The sequence below is a fragment of the Takifugu rubripes genome, chromosome 22, assembly GCF_901000725.2.
Source record: "Takifugu rubripes chromosome 22, fTakRub1.2, whole genome shotgun sequence".
NCBI lineage: Eukaryota > Metazoa > Chordata > Actinopteri > Tetraodontiformes > Tetraodontidae > Takifugu > Takifugu rubripes.
In genome coordinates this window covers 15,074,782-15,095,731 of record NC_042306.1, presented here as the reverse complement: position 1 = coordinate 15,095,731, position 20,950 = coordinate 15,074,782, and the positions used below count along the sequence as shown (strand labels likewise).

Here is a 20,950-nt window from a genome sequence, read left to right as displayed (position 1 = left end):
CTTTCTGCTGCGGCTCGATCACAGAGTCTGATCTGGATCCTTGACGCCCACTTTAGAGGGGTCGGCGTGTCGCTTCCTCAGGTGTAACCATGGTAACCTTCACGGATGAGCGTGGTACAAACATCACAACCAAAACGAGCATTTGGTAAAGTGTTTTTTTAGAGAAAAAAGACGAAAAGCCCAGATTTGACGGGTGAATTCTATTGCACAGACACAAAATGCATAAAATCAAACGTCTGTTTTCATGACATGCGTGAAAACGGGAATTTAAACTGGATCCATCCGGATCTTCCCAAACTACAATCGTGTTTAAAACTCGTTAAGGTTGACAGCAAATATTGGCTGACTTTAGGCGCCTTTAAAACATTAATAATGCAGCAAACTTGGTTCCTTAAAAGTGAAGCAGCTTGAACTGGTTGAGATTCAAAGTCAGGATGCTGGAAAGTCCGGACTTGTTGAACCGGATCCAGTAAACAGCTGATTCACTCCTGTTTGGGACACGAGCCTGTGGAATTAGCATGCTAACAGCCACCAGCAGGTCACCCTGCTGTGACCAGGGCACATTCATTAGCGTTAGCATTAGCACCCAGTAATTAACAGTAGATATCTGGATTTTAAGGCTGATGTCTCACAACCACACGAATTGCCATGGTAACGTGTGAGGCGAGTCCAGATCGGGACCAACGTGCTGTTGTAGCTAAAATCCAGCTTATTTTCTTAAACCAACCCGTGTGGAAATAAAAAACACAAGTTTACCATAAAGAGAACTGAAAACTTTGGATTATGAGACTTAAACATTTCCTTCAAAATAAAGTTCTGAGATCAGGGAGCAGAACCGGGCTCAGTGGAGCAGAACCTTTCATGCAGGAGGCCGAAAGTGCGGAGCCCCGAGTCGCAGCGGCAGAAAGAGTAAGGCAGAAACGTTCCCTCGGCCCAGCGGGGGGGGGGGGGCCTTCGTCTCCAGGAGAGGAGCTCTGAGGAAGAGGAGCTCTGAGGAAGAGGAGCACGGCCGTGTGACCCGGTCCAGTCTGAGCTGAGCCACGTCCTGGCACCTGCTAGGTCACCCGCTGGATCAAGCCTTTCTCTGGATCGTGCTTGTCATCCAGCTCCTCATCAGAGTCTGAAAAAAGGCAGAGCGTTAAGACGAGTTCGGCGCACTGCCGTTGCCATGGCGACACGCCACTGACCTGCCACGGACTCTGGGGGAGAGTAGAACTGTCCGTCAGACACCGGACCGGGATACAACAGAGGAGCTCGCGCCGCCTGTTCCGCGATGGACAAATGCCCTGCAAGACAAACCACGCAGGTGAAATTAGACACCCCCACCAGACACCCACTTCCTGTCACTCATCTCCGGTGACCCTTCAAAATAAAAGTACAAAATTCCTCCAAGACAAATATCAGATTTTAAATGAGCGACGCTGGTGAAATAGCTTTACAATATTTAATAAGTCAACAATGTGAGTAATGCAACAATAATTTGCTGATAAAATCATTCAAAGTGTCCTAATATGATCAGTAATAACGGCACTAATCAGTAAAGACTCACTGTACTCATCCTCGTTCTCCTGAGGCAGAACTTTGAAGTCGAGCAGCCACGTTTCGATCCAGGCCAACACGAAGGAGATGATGGGCAGCAGGTACCCAAAAGCCCCCTGAGTTAGCAGCTACACGCACACAAATACGGGTGCACGTACTTTAATTCAAAATCTACACGGGTGCAGTTCCGATACTGAGCAGCAGGGGGAGACAGAGCCCAGGTTTCCCCGGGGTGACGTCACTCCCCGGTGCATCACGTGACTCTCACCTTAGATAAAATGACTTTGATGATGAGGAACGCACAGCAGACTGCGGTGGTGATCTGCAACAGAGGACACATGCACCCTTCACCCATGTTCATGATTAGTGTGTTTATTAAAGAATTCCAGATTTCCGTTGGGAATTCTGGTCTCAGGGGGGCTCTGTGCATCTGAGACTTACTGCGATCGCCCACCAGTGGCGCAGCTTACAGACGGCGTAGGCCAGGATGAGAGCGGCGAACCTGAAGACTGCCAGCAGCTGTGGGAGGAGAAGAACAGGAGCAGAATAAGACTGGACAGGGTCCAGCGGCCGGGTCATTGTGACGGTGAGATGGTCTCGCTGCATCAAACGCTTACAAAGATGTCAAAGAAGGAGGCGCGGTAGTCGTAGTGCAGAACTTCCCTCTCCAGCTGCTGCTGAATCCCACCGTTAACCTGCGACACCACAGACGCAGGAAGAAGTGACAGAAGAAGAAACTTCAGGTGCCCAAACGCCTCCTGGTTGCGTGCTTCTCTTTAATTACGTCTATATTTGTGAGGACACTTCTGTTGCTCACATCAACCAGCAACTGTTTCCCTCCAACACACTAAAAGTGGAGAAACATGGGAAAAATGGGTCCTGTGGGGGTCCGAGTGGGACAAAAGAAACTTCGTGAGCACCATCCCAGAACCTGCTGGCACCAGCTGGTCCATGGAAGTGAGAGACCGATGGGGACACGTGGGTCCGCTCAGCTTTGGCAGCACCAGCGGCCTAAAACCCTCAAATACTCCTGATGCTCCGGAGCTTTTGACCTTTCCCCATGACCCTGAGGGTTCAGCCCCTCCCCTGAGGCACCAGCCTCCCTCGATGATGTGATCAACCTCAGAAACCAAACTCTCCGTCACGGCTGCTGACCGGAGGAATCAAAACTGGACTTTATGGTTTGTTCTTCCTCTAATCTGGATTTGATTCTTCACGGAATCACAGAAAAACCCTCACAGTTGAGACACGGCCTGTCCGAGGAACTGAGGATGAAAACAAGAAAAAAGGGAACAGAGAATCTGGTTCACATGTTAAATGCTGATTCACTTCCTATAAAAAGTTAAAGTTTGATTTATGGGTGTCAAGGTCCAGAATCCCAGAACAAACTGAAGCAACGTGTCGATACGAAGGCACACAAACGGGTTCAACACTCAACCCGTGTTACAATATCCTGCTTAAAAAGAGGAGGGACATTAAAAAAGCAAAGATTAAAAGTTCCCAGCGCTGCTTTTACTCTACAGGAGACCCAGATGAGGTCACTTCCTGTTTCTGGTCTGGTGGCAGGTGAGAGCGCCGTCGATGTTCCTGACGTGTGACCGTAACCGTGCCAAGACGGAGCTGCTCCGACTCAGAGAGGAGAGCAGGAGTGCAGGTCCAACCGGTTGGTCAGGCCCAAAGTTCTGCAGAGCCAAAAATAACCACTTCCTCTTTCACGGGACGGGGTCACGACCTCTGGTCAGGCCTCAACGGGGACGCCAGGGTCCCCGAAAGTGTGGAAGCTGTTGCACAAACCGGAGCGAACACACACACACACACACACACACATCTTACATTGAGCTCTATGATCCAGAGCATCGTGACGAACAAGAGGTCAAAGGTCACAAAGAGGCAGAAGGTCCTCCTCACGTCCGAGATGCACTTTTTCTGCCCGGCTTCATACGACTCCACCCTGGCGTAGACGGAGGCGGCGTTGAAGGACCCCACCCCTGCCAGCCTGGGCTCGGGGCTGCTGCCGCCGTGGCTGGCCATGGCTCCGGCCCCTGGGGGCCCACAGAGGGGGGCTGGTGCTGGGTTCAGGGGAGCTGGCTCCTGGGGGGAGGGAGGACTCGCTCTGCCATCACTGCATCTGCAGGAAGAGACGGAGAGTCCTCAGTGCACGTCTACGATGGGGGGGGGGGGACGCCGCGGTCAGCATTAGCATCACACTCTCACACACACACACACACACACACACACACACACACACACACACACACACACACACACACGGTCACAATGTTAAATCTGTGGTCCTGAACACGAGACGCTGCGGCGGAGATTCACTTCCGGTCTACTCGAGCCCACTACGGCTGAGCGCCTCTAAAGAGGCTTTAAAGGTCCGGACAGCAACACAGAACCGCCTGATGTCCCACCCTGCCTAAAATGGAGCCTCCCTGCTAATCACACCAAAACAATGTCCAGGTGGAATGAAGGATGGCAGCGGGGGGGGGGGGGCTGGAAGGCTTTTCTGCTGGATGATGCTTGAACGCACCACGAACTCGACGTGATGATGAGCCGCAGCAGGAAGCGCAAAGTGCAGCAGGACGGAGCCACCCGACACCACAGAGCGGCAGCGTCCTGCTTCCAACCCGCAAATCACGAGCTGCTGAACAAACGCTGCTGAAACACCAAAGCCGAAAGCGTCGCGGAGACATAAACAGCATCGTTTTATTCATTTGACAGCAGCGACGCGGCCATTACAGCTGCGCCCTTAAATTAGGATTTTAAAGTCTCTTCCGTGTGTTTTACCTTTGAATGGTGCTCAACGGGGCGTTGTTGCTGTTCAGAAGGAGCCTAAAGACGGTTTCGATATGCAGACATGCAGGTTTGCACCTCTGCGACTGATCATCTGTTTCCTCATCGCCTCAGACAGGAAATGAAAACTGCCGTGAAGGATTCTGGGACATGTAGTATCGAATGGGTCGGGCGACAGCGCAGCCAGGAGCTATCGTGGGTTTTGTATGTTGAGATGTTCTCCGATAATATTCAAATTTGACGTAAATGTTTGATATTTAAATATAATGATTATTGAAATCAATAAAAATGATCCCTGAAATGGCGCCACATGGACGCTTGAGGGCGCTGTTGATCCGAATAAGATCAGCTCCGTTTTCAAGAAAGAAAATTTAAATTAAAAATAAAGAAATAATTCTGTGGCAGAGAAAAGCTCATAAAAGTTAAACACGTATGTTTCGAACATCACGAGATGACTGACTTTCTTTTATGATTTGGTTCTTTATGTAAAATCGTAAAGAGATAAAAGTATATAAAATTAGCTGATCTTTTCATTTATTAACAAAAATGCTTTAAATGACCAGAGTTGTAAGAACTGTGTGATCTTATTGTAGCTCATGAAAATAAATTGACTCCAATTCTGCTTCTACAACAAATTCCTTGAACGTTTCGCCCTGAAAACATTGAACTAATTTTAGTTTTGTGCGTTTTAACTTATTTTCACAGTTGCATTGATAATAATAATAATAATGCAGCGCATCACTAATCAGCCTGATGAGCAGGTAATTATAGATGTGAGAGGGCTGATAAAGGCACAGCTCAGTCAATCACTGAGGAGATCTGATCTCACCTTCTGCCTCAGAGGAACCAGCAGGAACCAGGAGGAACCAGCAGGAACCAGGAGGAACCAGCAGGAACCAGCAGGAACCAGCAGGAACCAGGAAGAACCAGCAGGAACCAGCAGGAACCAGGAGGAACCAGCAGGAACCAGGAGGAACCAGCAGGAACCAGGAGGAACCAGCAGGAAGCAGCAGGAAGCAGCAGGAAGCAGGAGGAACCAGGAGGAACCAGCAGGAACCAGGAGGAACCAGCAGGAACCAGCAGGAACCAGGAGGAACCAGGAGGAACCAGCAGGAACCAGGAAGAACCAGCAGGAACCAGGAGGAACCAGCAGGAACCAGGAGGAAACATCTCATCAGCACTTTCAAATATTCATGAAATCTAATCAGCTTCATCAAGGTGTGATGGTGATTTCACAGTATAATGAATCTCACGCGCTCCAGTCGAGTGTGACCGGGTGACGTCACAGCTCCACTCTGAAAACACACACACACACACACACACACACACACACACACACTCAGTGTCAGGCTTGATTCTCACAAAGCAAAACCCCTTCAACAGGAATTCTAAAGTTGTTTTGGCATTTTGTGAGTGTGTGTGCGCGTGTGTGTGTGTGCGTGCGTGTGTGTGTGCGCATGGGGGGTTCGGACCGAAGAGCAGACGTGACCCAGAAGTCCTGGTTCAGCCACCAGATCTGCGCGCGAGCGAGTTTTGCTGCAGCTCGTGACCGGAAGCCTCTGTGCTCCAATGATGCCTGACTTCACCTGGTCCTGGTTCCGGACTGGTTCACAGGTAAGGACGGTTTTCATCCCTTCAGTTCGAGACGTCCTCAAGCCCCTCCCACGCCGTGACGTCACTGCCCGCTGGGCGGAGCCATCGTGCGTCGATCAGAGCTGCGCTCAGAATCTTCAGCCTCCAGGAGGGAACCTGGACTCTGGACCTGAGGAGAGCTGCAGCAATGGAGCGGGTGGACGGGGAGGAGAACGGCAGGTCCAGGAGGAGGAGGAGGAGGAGGAGGAAGAGGAGGGGGGCGTGCACAGGCGGAGGTGAGGGCTCGGCCGTCTTTCTCTCATTTGTACCGGTCCGACGAGATTTACGGTCCTAAAGTTCCAAAGTTCTGATCCAAAGAAGAAACCAAAGAATCGAAGTTTGTCGTTACGCAACAGAAAGGAGAGAAAGTCGATTTCTGAAGTTTGAGGAATTTGAGGCTTGAACACGTGTGATGCCATAAAAGTCTGTTGTCATCATAATCACAGTGGGATTAAACGGTCATTGTGCGCGTGCTAATCCCGAAAGGCTGCAGATTACTGCCTTTTATTCAAGCTGCATTAGTCCACTTCCATTAATGGCCCCTGGAAATCCTGCTGTTCCTGACCCTCTCAGAGGAACCGTGGAGATCCAAGATCTGAGGAGTGGACCTCCTCCGGTGGTTCCTGCTCTCAGAGGAACCGTGGAGATCCAAGATCTGAGGAGTGGACCTCCTCCGGTGGTTCCTGCTCTCACAGGAACCGTGGAGATCCAAGATCTGAGGAGTGGACCTCCTCCGGTGGTTCCTGCTCTCAGAGGAACCGTGGAGATCCAAGATCTGAGGAGTGGACCTCCTCCGGTGGTTCCTGCTCTCAGAGGAACCGTGGAGATCCAAGATCTGAGGAGTGGACCTCCTCCGGTGGTTCCTGCTCTCACAGGAACCGTGGAGATCCAAGATCTGAGGAGTGGACCTCCTCCGGTGGTTCCTGCTCTCACAGGAACCGTGGAGATCCAAGACCTGAGGAGTGGACCTCCTCCTCCATGGTGGAGACACCCCGGACGGCCTGGATCAGTCCTGAGCGAGTCTCTGTCCTCTGGACACATTGAAGTTTCCCTTCATCTCTCATGGCCACGAGGCCACTAAAGCCTGGAGGATTATGGGATGCATGAGCCCAGCACTGGTGGGTTTTCTGTCCATGAAGCCTCCAGTCCTGCACCAATAAACAAATCAGTGGAACTAAAGACATCTGGGTCCATCTGGTGGACAGTCTGTCCTGTGCTGCCCCAACCAACAGCTGCTCCTCCTGTGGAGCTTTGTCTTCTACATCTGATGCTTTTGGGCTCAATTGGGCTTTATTGTGCAGCCAAACTTAGCGAGCGGTGTCACCGGGCAATTCTCCTGAGTGATGCCCCCCCCCCCATTAGCAATATGGTTTCTGCCCCCCCCCCATTAGCAATATGGTTTCTGCCCATTTGGCTTGATTGCTTCTAAATCTGCCGGCTCAGAGCTTCAGCAGCTGTTCCAGGCTGGAACAAAGATGCAGGCAGGAGTTTCCGGTTCTCCCAGAGTTCTTTCCTTGTCTTCAGAACCCTGAGGACCGTGAGGGACCAGCTGCTCCCGAAGAGCTTCGACCCCCCCCCCCCCCCCCCTCCCCCTCCATCCCAGCCTCAGTCGGAGCAGCAGAAGATTCCCAAATGTTGCCACGTTTCTTCGCCCTTGAGGAACGACGGTCAACAGGAGCAAATGAAAGCGCTCCTCATTAATTATGCCGGGCTAATGAGATTACCAACAGCTGTCACACACACACACACACACACACACACACACACACACACACACACACACACACCAGGCGCCGTGCTTAATTGCATGATTCTATTAAATAAGGCTCATTAATGGTGGCTGGATGGAGGAACGTTGTTTCCGAGGCTCCAGTTGTTTTTTGAACGGTTCAGATCCAGGAATCTTCCTCCTGCTGGTGGAACCTCCGACTGTTTTGCTGTTTTTCAGGACAAGACGACCTGTTTTCAACCCTCTTCGGTCCCGCGAACGAGCGAGAAGCTCCGGCGTCGTCGGCCGAGGACGTGGACGACTCAAGTAAGACGCTCTCACTTGGAAAATCTGACGCCGATAATGTCTGACGAGCTCCAGCAGCCCGATCCTTGTGGTCTGTCCAGGTGTGAGCAGTTCGGACCGCCAGGTGGTCTTCCTCCAGAAAGGTCCAGACTGTGTGAAGAGGAACCAGGAGGAGGGACCCGATCGGGGGCTCCACCAGACCCAGGCCAGCTGTAGGAGCTCGGCCTGGGCTGTGACCCAGAAGAACGCTCTGGTGCACCTGAACGAGCTCCGACCCGGGCTGAGATATGACATCACGGCGCGCCGCGGCCCGCTGCACGCCCCGCTCTTCTCCGTGGGCGTGGAGGTCAACGGCGTCCACTTCGAGGGTCGAGGACCCACGGTGAAGCAGGCGAAGCTGCGGGCGGCAGAAGGGGCCCTGCGGTCCTTCATCCAGTTCCCAAACACCTCGCAGGCCCTCGCCACCGTGGGGAACCTCAGCAGCACCTTCACAGATTTCACAGCAGACCAGGAGGATCCAGGAGGGCTCCTCACAGAGGCCGAGGCCCCAGGGTGGGGGGACAGTCACCAGTGTTGGAACCAGGGACAACGGGTCCGGGTCACGCTGGTGTCCTCCACCAGACAAAAGCCGGGGGCTCTTCTGGGGCCCCGCAGTCCTGTGGTGATGCTCAACAAGCTGCGGCCTGGTCTCAGGTACACGTGCCTGACGGACAGAGCTCACAGGAGGCCCACGAGGAGGTTCATCATGGTGGTCAGGGTGGAGGGGAAGGTGTTTGAAGGCTGTGGCCGCAGTAAGAGGGCGGCCAAGGCCCAGGCCGCTGCTGCCGCCCTGGGGTCCATTTACAACATCGGCCTGGGACCACAGAAGAAGATCATGGGTCTCCAGGGCAACACAAGCAAAAACCAGCTACCTCAGGTGAGAAGGTCTGTCTGTTGTTGATGTTGTTGTTGAACCTGAACGATCCACTCCCTCCCGCCTGCTCGGCTCCTGAGGAACCCGTCATGTTTGGGCCACGATGGGGGTCTCCTCGTCTTCCTCCATGTCCTCTTCATCAGTAGTAGCTGTACCTGAGTCCTGAGAGCTGGTTGGTGACCTGCTGGACTCTGATTCATCGTCCCTCATGTCGAAGCCTCGTGATGATGAGGGTTAGGTTGATGTTGCCTGGATTTCCACACATGTGGATCTGGAGACGCCTCCTCTCCAGTGGGAGCTGTCTGTCAAACAGCGTAACGCACTGATGAACATTATTACAGCACATTAGGGACGAGGAGGAGCGGCAGCAGACCGAGGAGCTGGGGGAGGAGCGGCGGGGTGGTGTGGAGGGCAGAATAATGGTTTACACGCTCATCACGCCACCTTGTGCCTGCTGATCTCCACCCAAGATCTTAAATCGGCACCTTTTATTCCTGACAGCAGCTTTTATCGTCTGGGCTCTTCGGGCTCTTTGGTCTTAGATTCTAGAGCAGAACTGGTCTCCAAACCTTGGATGAATGACACCACGGTGGTTCTGCACCACCAAACCTCAGGTCATGTGACATGTTCTTCTGCAGGTCTTTGCAGAATCCATCTTCCATCTGGTGAGAGACAAATACAGCCAGCTGACGGACGGTCGTGCTTCGGCCTCGCGGGGCCGTCACAGGTTCCTGGCTGGGATCGTGATGACCAGAGGTGAGTGGAGGAGAAATGACCAGAACCAGAACCAAGGCCTCAAAGCACCCGCAGGGTCCAGGGAGGGGACGGTCGTCCTCGCCGGATCTCGGCAGCAGCCTGGTCCTGAGGGCTGGTGTGATGGTTCACTCAGGAACCTTTCATCAGCTCCTCTCAGGACCACCCGTCTCCCATGAAGACGGGTGGTCCTGTCCTGACATGGTGTCCATCCTTCTCTAGGGTTGGACCTCCGATCGGCCCGGGTGGTCTCTCTGGCCACAGGGACCAGGTGTCCGGGCCGGGCCGGCGCCCGTGACCGCGCCGGGACGCTGAGCGACTGCCATGCGGAGGTCATCAGCCGGAGGGCGCTGCTGCGCTTCCTCTACTGGCAGCTGGAGCTGCTGCTCCGGTAGGACCGCCGCTCCCTGTCGGGACCCCACGACTCGTGTTCTGATCCATCTGTGGACTCTTTCCTCTCTGAAGCGACCCGGCAGACTGTCAGGAAGAATCCATCTTCACGCCCAACAGCGGCGGCGGCTGCAGGCTGCGAGATGGCGTCCTCTTCCACATGTTCGTCAGCTCGTCGCCGTGCGGAGACGCTCGCCTCAACTGTCCGTACGAGAGCCGGGCTGCACGTGAGACCTTCCCCCTCTCGCTGCCTCCTCCTCATTTAATTATTGCCTGTTTGTGTCATTTGAGGTTTGAATTCCGTTCTTATCCGCTTCTCGATCCCACCTCAGGCGCTTTCATTTATTTTTAAAGGTGAAATCCACCATAAAAGACTGGAGCTCTGTGAAAACATGAATAAGTAACGCAGCAAAAATCAGAGCGGATATTTTAACTGCAGCCGCATTCTGAAGAAAAACGCGTGAAACAAAATCTGTCAAATGTGTTTAAGAGCAGAGAAATCCCAGTGCATTGTGGGTAAAAGCGTAAGTCGACCTTCCCCTTCATCCTAAATGCTAACACAGCCAAGCTAACATCTCAATTTATTCAAATTAGAAAGCTTAATGAGCTGAGTCTGATGGTGAATGTCAGCAGGTGTTTTAAAACTTCAGTAGCAGCATCAGAAAAACAATTACTCACAAGATAAAAAGTTTTAGAGCTTCTCAAAGGAACGATGATATTTTTGATCCACGCAGGTCTGCTGTCATTTATTTAAACTGCTGTTTGTGTGACGGCTCAGATCCCAGCAGGAAGTTCCACTGTCACCTCAGGGTGAAGGTGGACGGCGGCGAGGGCACGCTGCCGATCACGGCCCGGACGGGCGACCAGAGGGGCAGCGAGGAGGCCCCAGGAAGACCTCTGGGCTCCATGTCCTGCACGGACAAACTGGCAAAGTGAGAACTGGACAAAATCGGACAGATCTGGGAAGAATTTCCTCTTAAAGCGTGATATCATATTATCATCCAAACGTTTGTCTCACAGGTGGAGCGTAGTCGGCCTGCAGGGGGCGCTCCTGTCCCACCTGATTGAGCCGGTGTACCTGCACAGCCTGACGGTGGGGACCCTCAGCCACACGGGCCACCTGAGCCGAGCCATGGCCCGTCGCCTGGCCCCCGTCAGGCAGCAGCTGTTTCCATACCGACGACAACAGCTGCTGCTCGGCTGTAAGTCACAGCAGCAGCCTCAGCCTCCTGTCACACACGTGTCACGTCACACAACCGCATATTTGCGTTGTTCTGCAGGTGACCACTAGGGGGCGACAGAGACGATTTAACCCCAATCAACGCTTTCACTCTTCAATATTTTCACATTGTATTTTACCTAAACTAGAGAAAGAGAGTATGAAAGCGGTCGGGTTTTTTGAATGACTTCAGGTCTGAGCAGCAGGGAGGTTCGGCCAGCAGGAAGGTCACCAAACATCAGCACCAACTGGAGCTACGGCGACGGAGGTCTGGAGGAGGTCAACACCTCCACGGGATGGAGGGCCGACACCAGGAAGCCCTCGCGGCTCTGCAGACTCGCCTTGTTCGTCCGCTGGCAGCAGCTGCAGCAGCAGGTGGGTCGGGGCCAGAAAGGCAAACGGAGGCTTTGCCTCCATCAGTTTGAATTAAAACAAACGGCTGAATGAGGAAAAACCTCAAATGAAGAGGGTTTAAAAGCAGGGTTTCAGTTCCACTGTGAATTAAAATATGCATGCTGAGCTCAGCTACGCTTTAAACTTTGATGACCGTAAAAGTCATAATTATTTACAGAAGTGTCGCGCAGTTCCTGTCGTCTTCGTCAGTATTCCTGCTTTTGCCGCGTGTCTCCTCAGCTGAACGGAGCAGGAGCTGCCCAGGCTTCCTATTCTGGCTGGAAGGGGGCTGCTGGACGGTACCGAAGAATGATGCAGAACTTCATCAGCGCTCTGCAGGATGGAGGCCTGGGAACGTGGCTCCAGAAACCTCCAGAGCTGGGCCACTTTTACTGCAGTCAGGACTAAAATGCAGCATTTTGGTGTGGTTTTATCTAAACTAACGGATCATTTACTGGATTAACACCTCACATTACAACATGTGACCCTCAGAAGACCTCACTTTAGCAGAGAAATGGGAAAATAACAAAAAGGAGGGAAAATTAGACTGATAAAAGTCAGATGTTTCTTAATGTTGCTTTCAAAGGGAAAATGCTGTTTTTGAAATCAAAGAATCAAAACTATATTTTTTGTTCTCCTAAATCTTCATTCATAACTCAGAATCCTCCACAGAAGACTCCCACATGCAAAGAATAACAATAAATAACCAAAGATTTGGCCTCATGCTTCACATTTATCCTACATATTTTGTAGAATTTAGTCATCAAAAACAGTCAAATGATCCCCAGACCACTGTCAGCCATTATTTTAATTCCAGAAACCCTCGTCAAAGCTGTCACACTCGTGTAAACTAGTTTTCTGTTTGTTGTTTGGTTGTTACGTCATTTCCGCATCTGAATTGTTGTTTTAAATGTGACCGTGAGGGGCGGGGCCACCTGGTGGACGTCTGTGGTATTACACACAGATGACACGTTTGAGTCACTTTATACTATAAAGTTTAGAGCATCCTCACAACCCCTAGATTCCATTTATTCGTGTGTTGTCAGTGTTTTGTTGTGTTGACAGAAATGTTTGAAGCTAAGAATGTAAAAGAAGACTCCTTTTCATTGACTTATGCTTTTATGACCATGTTTGCTGGGGCCTCTTTTTAACTGGCAATAAAGTTATTTATCTTCATTTTGGCAGAGGACTTTTTCTTCCAAACTGAAAAGCACTCAAAGAGTCAAAGAGCACACAGATTTATTGGTTTTAGGACGCGCCTCGTTAACGGCAGAGTCAGTGATGGACGAGGCTCCACGACGAGCAGACGTGGTTCTGATGGTTCTGATGGCACAGCTCAGCCCGACTGGGAGCTCCACATTAATAATGATCCAGCTGGTTCGTTAAGGGCGTCGCCCTGACATCACCTCACCGCTCCACACGATAAAACCACAGTTTGACATCGTTTTCACGCCCAACAACACGTCAGCTGCACGGACACGTGCACGAATGTCCACAAACGTCCACGAATGTCCACGAATGTCCACAAACGTCCATGTAACACCAAAATATTTCACCCGCTTTTTTTACGCAAGAGAAAAGCGACTCTACTAAAACTGTTCCTGCAGACGACAACATTTGGGACGGACACACAACGAGCAGCCACCTGTCCTGTCCTTCCCTACCCTGTCCTTCCCTACCCTGTCCTTCCCTACCCTGTCCTTCCCTACCCTACCCTGTCCTGTCCTGTCCCTACCTGTCCTTCCCTACCCTACCCTGTCCTGTCCTGTCCTACCTGTCCTTCCCTACCCTGTCCTTCCCTACCCTGTCCTGTCCTTCCCTACCCTGTCCTGTCCTGTCCTTCCCTACCCTGTCCTGTCCTGTCCTGTCCTGTCCTGACTGATGAGTATTCACAGATGCCACCAGGAAGGGCTGTTCCCTTTAAGACAGGTCACACTTATTAAATCTAAACAGAGCGAATCGGCTGCGTCTGCAGGGAACTTTAGTTTGGACGCTGAGCTGAAACACGACACGCACGCACGTCTTTTTCAAGTCGTTCCCAGAGTCTGAAAATGCAAAGGAGACAGAAAAAAAGGAATAAGTTGTACTTCTTTTTTTGAAGGTGCCTCTTGTTGTGAGTAACCAAGCAGGAAATGTTGAATATTCAGCGCCGCATTTTCAACAGCATCAAGGAAAATCAGCTGTTTTTTACTCGCCAAGACGAAAGAACCTTCCTGCACACGAGGACACCAAGAGTGGCCACATGGACCGTCTTTTTGTCTCTTCCAGACTCCAGCGTCCCTCCCTGACCTGCTCAGACTCAACCTGACAGAAATTAAAACCTCGTTGTCATTTCAGCCGTTACAAACAGACCATAAGAAGCGTGAAACTAAGCTAAAGCGCCGACAGGAAGTGAGCGTCACTTCTCCTGCAGCAGGGCCGGGATGTTGATGTTCCAGCCGATGGCCTGGCGGTCGAAGCCGCAGGTGAACAGGTTGCAGGAGGGGTTGTCCTCGCACCAGGTGGAGCAGCACACCATCCGCCGGTGGCCCTGGACCAGCACACGCAACAATCAGGATGCTTTTACTTTGAAAATCACCCCGGTATCGAGACATTTACAGGAGAACAACCGACCTGTCTGTTGCTCCGAGGGAGTCGAGCCAGCCTCACCCCGGACGTGTCGAACAGCCGGACCTGCCGATTGTCGTGAGGAAGGGCGATGATCTTCTGGTTCACCGACACGCTGATCCTGGACGGGTCAGCAGACCAGAATGATAAGAGCAGGACTGGCAGAACCTCGCTGTCCCCGTAGGGGGTCAAAGGTCAGTCAGCGGGTCCGGAGGTCGACCCGCCGCTGCCCCATATTAAACACACAATGAAAGCACACAGCAAACACAAAGATAAAGACCTGTTGACAGCGGAATCTGTGCGGATGGTTGCTATGGGCGACCTCATGTTCTTCAAGTCCCACACTTTGACGGTTCGGTCGTCACTCCCGGACACCACGTTGTCTCCAACCGTGAACACGGCCGACGTCACCGTGCTGCCAGAACATGCCTCTGTTGCTATGGAGTTTGGTTGTACCAGTGTGTGTGTGTGTGTGTGTGTGTGTGTGTGTGAGACTGACTCGGTGTGACCCTGGAACACGTTGACAGAGTGGATGGAAGGGTCTCTGAAGTCCCACAGCCTGAAGGTGGTGTCTCTGGAGGAGGTGACCACCAGACGCTGGGTGGGGTTTGTGCAACAGTGGGTCAGCTCCTGGTCGTGACCTGAACACACACACGCACGCACGCACGTGCACACGCACGCCATCAGAAACTGGTGTTGGCATTTACCAAATCATTCGAGGTTTATTCGGTCCTGGGAAGAAGGCGGCCGCTGTGTCGGGGGGAGGTTCCTGTTGGTCCTACCGGTCAGGGAGTGGACCAGCTCCGACGTCTCCACGTCGTACAGGTTGGCGGCGCGGTCCCAGGAGGCGGTCACCACCTGTTTGCCCCCCACCAGCCAGTCCGCTGCGATCACCACGCCCTGATGGCTGCGCAGCGTCGTGGTCGCCACGCGCACTGAGGGACATTCACTGGGACCCTCCAGCTCGCCATCCGCGTCGTCTTTGTCTGAAAAGTCCACATCGTCCTCACAGGGAAGCTGCTGCTGTCGGGCCAGGTTCAGGGGTTAGACGGGTCCCCACAACATTAGAAAGGTAAAGTGTGCGAATGCGCTGACGCTCACGCTGATGTCGGCGACGGGCTGCGGCGTCGGCAGCTGCACCAGATATCTCCAGATGTGGGCTGTCTGGTCTCCAGATGCTGCACAGACAGGACGGAGATCAATAAGGAGGCGCTGCCACACAGCGGTGCAGAGCGGTGGTTACCTGTTAACGCCATCTGCTCAGTGGGGTGGAACTTGATGGAGTTGACTACAGAGAGAAGCACAGGTTTAGTGTCGCGCTACGGTGGCGCCCGAGCGGCAGCACTCGTCCGCTGACCTGATCCCTGATGGCCCAGATATTTGAGGAGGCACTTTCCCGTCTCGATGCTCCACAGCATCGCGGTGTGATCTGCAAAACCAGCAGGAGAAGAGCCAGTTAGATTCAATTAGAAATGAAATATCGTGGCGGCACTGGAATAAAAAAGGATGCTCAGTTAAAGAGCTGCATCTGATGAGGGACTCGTTAGGAGCAGAAGGAGGGGGAGACCTGCGGAGGCGGTGCCGAGCACCACGGGCTGCGTCCTGCTGACGCTCAGGTCCCAGATGCCGTCCCGGTGGCCCACGTACTCTCTGACCAGCTGGCACGTGGCTCTGGACGTGGTGGCCTTGAAGCTGGACACAATCTGCCAGCAGAAGAACGGATGTCACCACCGGATCCCGACGGGGTTCCCACACACTTTCCTGCTCCAGAAATCATTCCTGCCCCCGTGAGCCCGATTCCAAATAGGGAAATATAAAACCAGGAAGTTTTGGAACGTGTCGAATGTTTAAGGCCCAGAAAGGATGATTTGTAGAGTGAAAATATCCATGTAGGAACCCTGGTTCTGGAGGAGAGATGGGGGGGGGGGGGGGCAGGGCAGCAGAATGCAGGAGCTGCTCATTGGGGGTCCGTGTAGTAGAACTAGGAAGCTTTGGGTCAATCCTGGTTTTAAAGGATGTTTTAGCTGATCAGCACAGGTGTTAAACATCAGCCCAGATTGATGAGGAAGAGCTGGGGGGGTTCTGATCAGTCATGATGATGAAGGTGTTTATATTAAAGATGGGGACGATACAAACTGGACTCTTGGCTGGTTTGGGGCACAGACCACTAAACAAGTTCCCACTGAAACAAGGAGAGAATAATGAAGGGAATCACTGGTTTCCAGAGGCAGAAGGGACAGTTTTCATCCACAAAACACAAAACCGGAACGTGGCCGGAGAAGCTGATGACGAGGAAGCCCGGCAGAACCAGCAGGAGGCTGCTTCTGCTCCGGTGCCGCAGAACCCGGAGCTCCGGCTGGGTCCATGCAGCATGAACGCTCCACAGCCTCCGTGCGCATCGGTCACGTCAGCGTCACGCGTGTGCGACCGTGCACGAGCGAGGCGGCGCCTCCGCTTCTGCCCCTACAGCCCATAATGGACTGCTGGCTCCGCCTACATAGGTGAAGAGGCGTGGTGCACGGAGCCTTGGCCGCACGTGCACGTGTGACAAAGGCGTGACGCATCGGTGACGAGCGTTCCAGCAGGAGGCGCACTTGATCTACAGCGCGTTAAAATGGCGTCCCCAAGCTGCAGGAAGCGTCTGGCGTGTTAGAGGCGTGCACGTGCACCGTTACATGAAGAGCAAACGCATGAAAGTGAACGAACGAATCGTTAGAGACGACAAACTTGTGCTTCCGTCTCACACAAAAACCAGAGAAAAGCTCAAAGTCCTACATTTGGACCACCAAGTCTCTTGGGGAGGGAGCCTGCGCCCCCCGGCCGGGCTGTTCATGCGTGGTGGCACACGGGAGAGGGGGCGGGGCAAGGGGCGGGGCAAGGGGACGGGGGGACGGGGACGGAGGGGGGACAAAGCAACAAATTACCCATGATTCTCCACCCCACAACTCCCAGCCGGTTACACTGAAGGTCCCCCCGACTCTCGCGTGACAAGAGTTTGAACGTGGCTACAAGTTAAACAGGTGAAACACAGCAACAGACGGATCACTTCACACACACACACACGCACACACACACTCGCTGTCAGCAGATCACGTGCACGGACACACATAATGGTGTGGAAGTCTTCACCTTGCTGGTGGAGGCCTTGTAGGTGGTCTTCAGCTTCTGTGAGAGCTGGCTGGTGCTGTGACTGGCTGAGAGGGGACAGGAGAGTCACAACGTCCAGGGGGGGCACACACACACATTCAGCGGTGCTTTACCCCCCCCCCCCATTTAAACGTGCACATTCATAAGAAACACGACTGAAAAGCCTCCAAACTGAGCTTTTGAATTCTACATGAAACCTCCAGCTGATCGTTTGTAGAAGGTTGAACCTGAACTCTTCCTACGATCAACCCACACAGGGTTTGTGTTATTTCTCACTAATAAAAAAAGAAACCCACCTTTTGATTTGAGAGCTCCTTTGGCCAAATCTGCACCTTCCAAGGTTTGTCCATCTGCGGCCAAGCGATCGTTCAGCGAGTCGATCTCTCTGCGCACTGACGCACAAACAGCCCAGAGGGACGAGAGTCAGTAACCTTCGCAGTTCACACATCCTTTACCATCTTCCTGCTGGGGTTTGATGCAAATTAACTTTGTTGAGGGGGGGTTCTTCCTGTTATTAACGCTGAATTACCGCGGGCTGGCCACTAGGGGTCACTGTTCCCGCTGCTCAACCCATTTTCAAGAACGAATTCCAGCCACCGTTAGTTAACCAAGACTCACTCCCAGTATCCCAAAACCATCAAAATGCATTTCACACATGAACGTTCGGCATCTGTGAATGATGAGTTTAATAAGAATAGTGAAGGTAAGATTGTGAGAGGCGACACGACACCGCTCATATTCACACCAGGTGAGTCGAGCTTCTCCAGCCAGGTCAGTGAGGAAAAAGCTGCTGTGGGAAACTTACATTCCAGGTTCTCTATGTAGAGGTTTTCAAATTCCCGCTCGATCTGGCTGAACAGGTCCATCAGGTTGCTCCGCAGTGACAGAGGAAGCTTGGAGTCCTGCAGGGAAGCAAACACGAGGCTCACCCTCCATCCATAACATTCCTGATCACTTCCTGTTTGTGGCTCCGCCCTCTCTCCTAGTGCGTTTTGGTTCTGGCAGACTTTAAAAGCCTCCTTTGGGATGCTCTCTGACGGCTCTGCGCCGTCGCTCGCAGCCGTGTTTCCTCAGGAAGTCAGTGGAGCGTGTTGCCGTCATTCACGTGCACATCAGCAAACGTGCAGCGAGGAGCAGCAGCACGATGACAGACGCTGGCTTAAACGCTCCATCCAGCCCTTCCTCTCTTTATTTTTAGATCGGCAGAATTATTTCCTGCTCAGCCTTCGTCTCACCATCAAAGACTCGAGCGTCCTGTGACCGACTGGCTCTAAAGAGCATGAAAAACCTGCACAATCGTGCGTCAGTGGTTCTGTGACAGAACCAGAAATGGTGCTGAGTGGGTCAAAAAGTCACTTTTGAAAAGTGGGGAAGCAAAGACTCAGTGGGGACTCAGCACCCCTCTGATGGATGAGCAGGGCTAAAGGCTACTCAGAAACACCAGCGCTAACAGCTACACCAGGTCACGCTACACTCTGGGACACGGAGACGCCTCACACTCACCTCCGGTCTCCCCAGGGACTCCAGGTTATCAGAGGACTGGGACCAGACAGAACACAAGGTCAGCAGGTTCCCGTTAGCCTGCCGGCACCACAGCTGAATACAAGATGGTTCTAAACCCCACAGAACTCGCCCCCTCTCTGGGACGTCGCCACCCCATTTAGCTGATCCCCTTCAGGGAAACGTGCGCTCTCGTATCTGCTTCGCCCAGATTCAAAGCGGCGCTACGATAGATGGAGCCAAGCGTGCGCTCTCTAAACGAGGCATTAACTCCTAATTGGTTTAGGCTCATCGCTGGAGCGCAGCGCGTTACAGACGAGGGCCGCGCACGTCCAGAGCGGAGCGGTTAAAGACTCGCACGCGTTTTCAGAGGCCTCTGAAGAGCAATTAATGACCACTAACTTCCCTTTTCCCAGCCTGCCCTCGCTCTCCTTGTGTTTGGGGGGGCTCTTCCTTGGCTGTGGCGTTCCCGGGGGCGTGCTCACCTGTGACTCCAGCAGCTCCCTCTGCGGCCCGGAGCGCTCCTGCTCCGTGCTGTTGGTCCTGCGGATGGACAAGCTGTGGGACTTCCTCTTCTGCTTGGCTTGGCGAGCAGCGGCACTGCTCGCCGTCTCCACGGGCATCACGCCTGGTCACGCCGGGTTCACCCCAACCTGAAAGCTGCAAAGGGCACGGCGGAATTTCAGGCTCACGTGCACGCTCGTCCGGATGAGCTTTACTGCGCCTGTAAATACGAACGGCTGCAGCACTCTTGTAAACTGTTTAACGCCTCTGGTTTAAAACCTCTTTATTAAGGCTTCAATCGCGCAGTTAGCAAAGATTAAAGCTCTAATTAAGATCACCCAAGAACCAGGAACAGTTATTGGATCTCTAACGAGGACTCAAGGCACTGCTGATGCTCACCTCTCCTCCATTAGTGTCGTCATGGTTACGTGCAATAGGTAATATCACAGGTATAAATGTTGTGTATGTGGGATTCACAGTAACAATGCAACAATAACACAACAGTGATAACACGACAGTAACGACACAGTAACAACAGCACAGACGGCCACTACAGACGGCCAGCACAGACGGCCGCCACAAACGGCCAGCACAGACGGCCAGCACAGACGGCCAGCACAGACGGCCGCCACAGACAGCCAGCACAGACGGCCGCCACAGACGGCCACCCATCTGCACCCACGGTTCTGCCCTCCATTAGCGCCTCCCGTGGGGCTCACAGACCTACCTTGTGCCGCTGTCACACCCCGGCTGCCCGTCGGTTCCGCTGGCTGACACCGGCCCCTAAGACTGGGAGGAGGAGGACACAGAATGGGCCGAATTATCCCGAGCAGGTCGAAGATGAAGTGACAGGAGCATCTGGCTGCAGGACATTAAAACGAGCGCGTCCTCGCAATGTTAGCTTTGAGCAGCAGCTTAGCAGCTACCGTTATCCACATTAGCTGATCACACACATGCTAATAGGCTAATGCTAAGACAACGGCCCCACACAAGGAACTTCGCTCACCATCCAGTTCACCAGAACGGTGTCCTATTTCCGCGTATCGTGAGAAATGTCATTTTCTTCGACGAGCGAGACAGCGGCGCAGGGTTCGTCAGCGTTGACAGTTGAACAGCCACCAGCGATCACAGCCACTTCCGCTCCGGGTAATTTCACAATAAAAACTCTGTTTACGCCACCTCCAGGTGTTTATTGTGCCATTCTTTTAAACAGAAAGTCGTTGTCACACGTTTCTTTGGTGGGAGCCACGAACAATATCATACCCGGGGTGTAGTCTACCGACTTACAGAAAACACTAATTTAAAATGGGTTTTAAAAGATTAAAATGAACTTGTTATTCCTGTGAAGCTTTTATTTGTGCAACTTCCTTTTTCTGAGGAGCCTCTGACTTCAGTTAACCTGACATTTGATCGCTGAATATGGAAGGCTGGTTCTTTATTAGAACTGTTTTGTTCCCAATTTAACACTGAGTACATGAAAGAATTAAAGGTTGACGCTGGGCCTCCTAAAGTATCAGCAGACATAAATGGAAGAAAAGAAAGT

General features: G+C 52.6%; 3 protein-coding genes across 7 annotated transcripts; 1 reads left to right on the top strand and 2 right to left on the bottom strand.

The window, feature by feature from the left end:
• Nucleotides 1–180: 180 nt before the first annotated feature.
• Nucleotides 181–4,483, bottom strand: stard3nl (STARD3 N-terminal like). The gene is made up of 8 exons (XM_029831290.1): nucleotides 4,330–4,483; nucleotides 3,373–3,667; nucleotides 2,157–2,234; nucleotides 1,981–2,058; nucleotides 1,808–1,861; nucleotides 1,550–1,667; nucleotides 1,188–1,286; nucleotides 181–1,120 (listed from the first exon to the last, which is right to left on the bottom strand). The coding sequence occupies exons 2-8, from the start codon at nucleotides 3,568–3,570 to the stop codon at nucleotides 1,056–1,058; spliced, it is 690 nt and encodes a 229-aa protein (XP_029687150.1). The 5' UTR covers nucleotides 3,571–3,667; nucleotides 4,330–4,483; the 3' UTR covers nucleotides 181–1,055.
• A 1,341-nt stretch (nucleotides 4,484–5,824) lies between these two features.
• LOC101080158 (adenosine deaminase RNA specific B2 (inactive)) lies at nucleotides 5,825–12,466 on the top strand. The gene is made up of 10 exons (XM_029831605.1): nucleotides 5,825–6,203; nucleotides 7,916–8,002; nucleotides 8,083–8,897; nucleotides 9,533–9,650; nucleotides 9,870–10,038; nucleotides 10,113–10,264; nucleotides 10,816–10,969; nucleotides 11,058–11,239; nucleotides 11,450–11,631; nucleotides 11,890–12,466. The coding sequence occupies exons 1-10, from the start codon at nucleotides 6,116–6,118 to the stop codon at nucleotides 12,055–12,057; spliced, it is 2,115 nt and encodes a 704-aa protein (XP_029687465.1). The 5' UTR covers nucleotides 5,825–6,115; the 3' UTR covers nucleotides 12,058–12,466.
• Nucleotides 12,467–12,871: 405 nt separating this feature from the next.
• On the bottom strand, nucleotides 12,872–20,564 carry LOC101077523 (WD repeat-containing protein 37). 5 transcript variants are annotated; one of them, XM_003976172.3, is made up of 16 exons: nucleotides 20,414–20,564; nucleotides 20,131–20,196; nucleotides 19,389–19,563; nucleotides 18,209–18,305; nucleotides 17,700–17,795; nucleotides 17,386–17,450; nucleotides 15,824–15,959; nucleotides 15,614–15,685; nucleotides 15,500–15,544; nucleotides 15,358–15,434; nucleotides 15,039–15,279; nucleotides 14,756–14,897; nucleotides 14,537–14,671; nucleotides 14,263–14,377; nucleotides 13,424–14,179; nucleotides 12,872–13,349 (listed from the first exon to the last, which is right to left on the bottom strand). In XM_003976172.3, the coding sequence occupies exons 3-15, from the start codon at nucleotides 19,524–19,526 to the stop codon at nucleotides 14,048–14,050; spliced, it is 1,491 nt and encodes a 496-aa protein (XP_003976221.1). In that variant the 5' UTR covers nucleotides 19,527–19,563; nucleotides 20,131–20,196; nucleotides 20,414–20,564; the 3' UTR covers nucleotides 12,872–13,349; nucleotides 13,424–14,047. The 5 variants fall into 5 exon arrangements, with proteins under 5 accessions (XP_003976221.1, XP_029687466.1, XP_011615387.1 ...); XM_029831606.1 differs by having other exon boundaries at nucleotides 20,135–20,196; XM_011617085.2 differs by having other exon boundaries at nucleotides 15,039–15,276; nucleotides 20,135–20,196.
• Nucleotides 20,565–20,950: the final 386 nt, after the last annotated feature.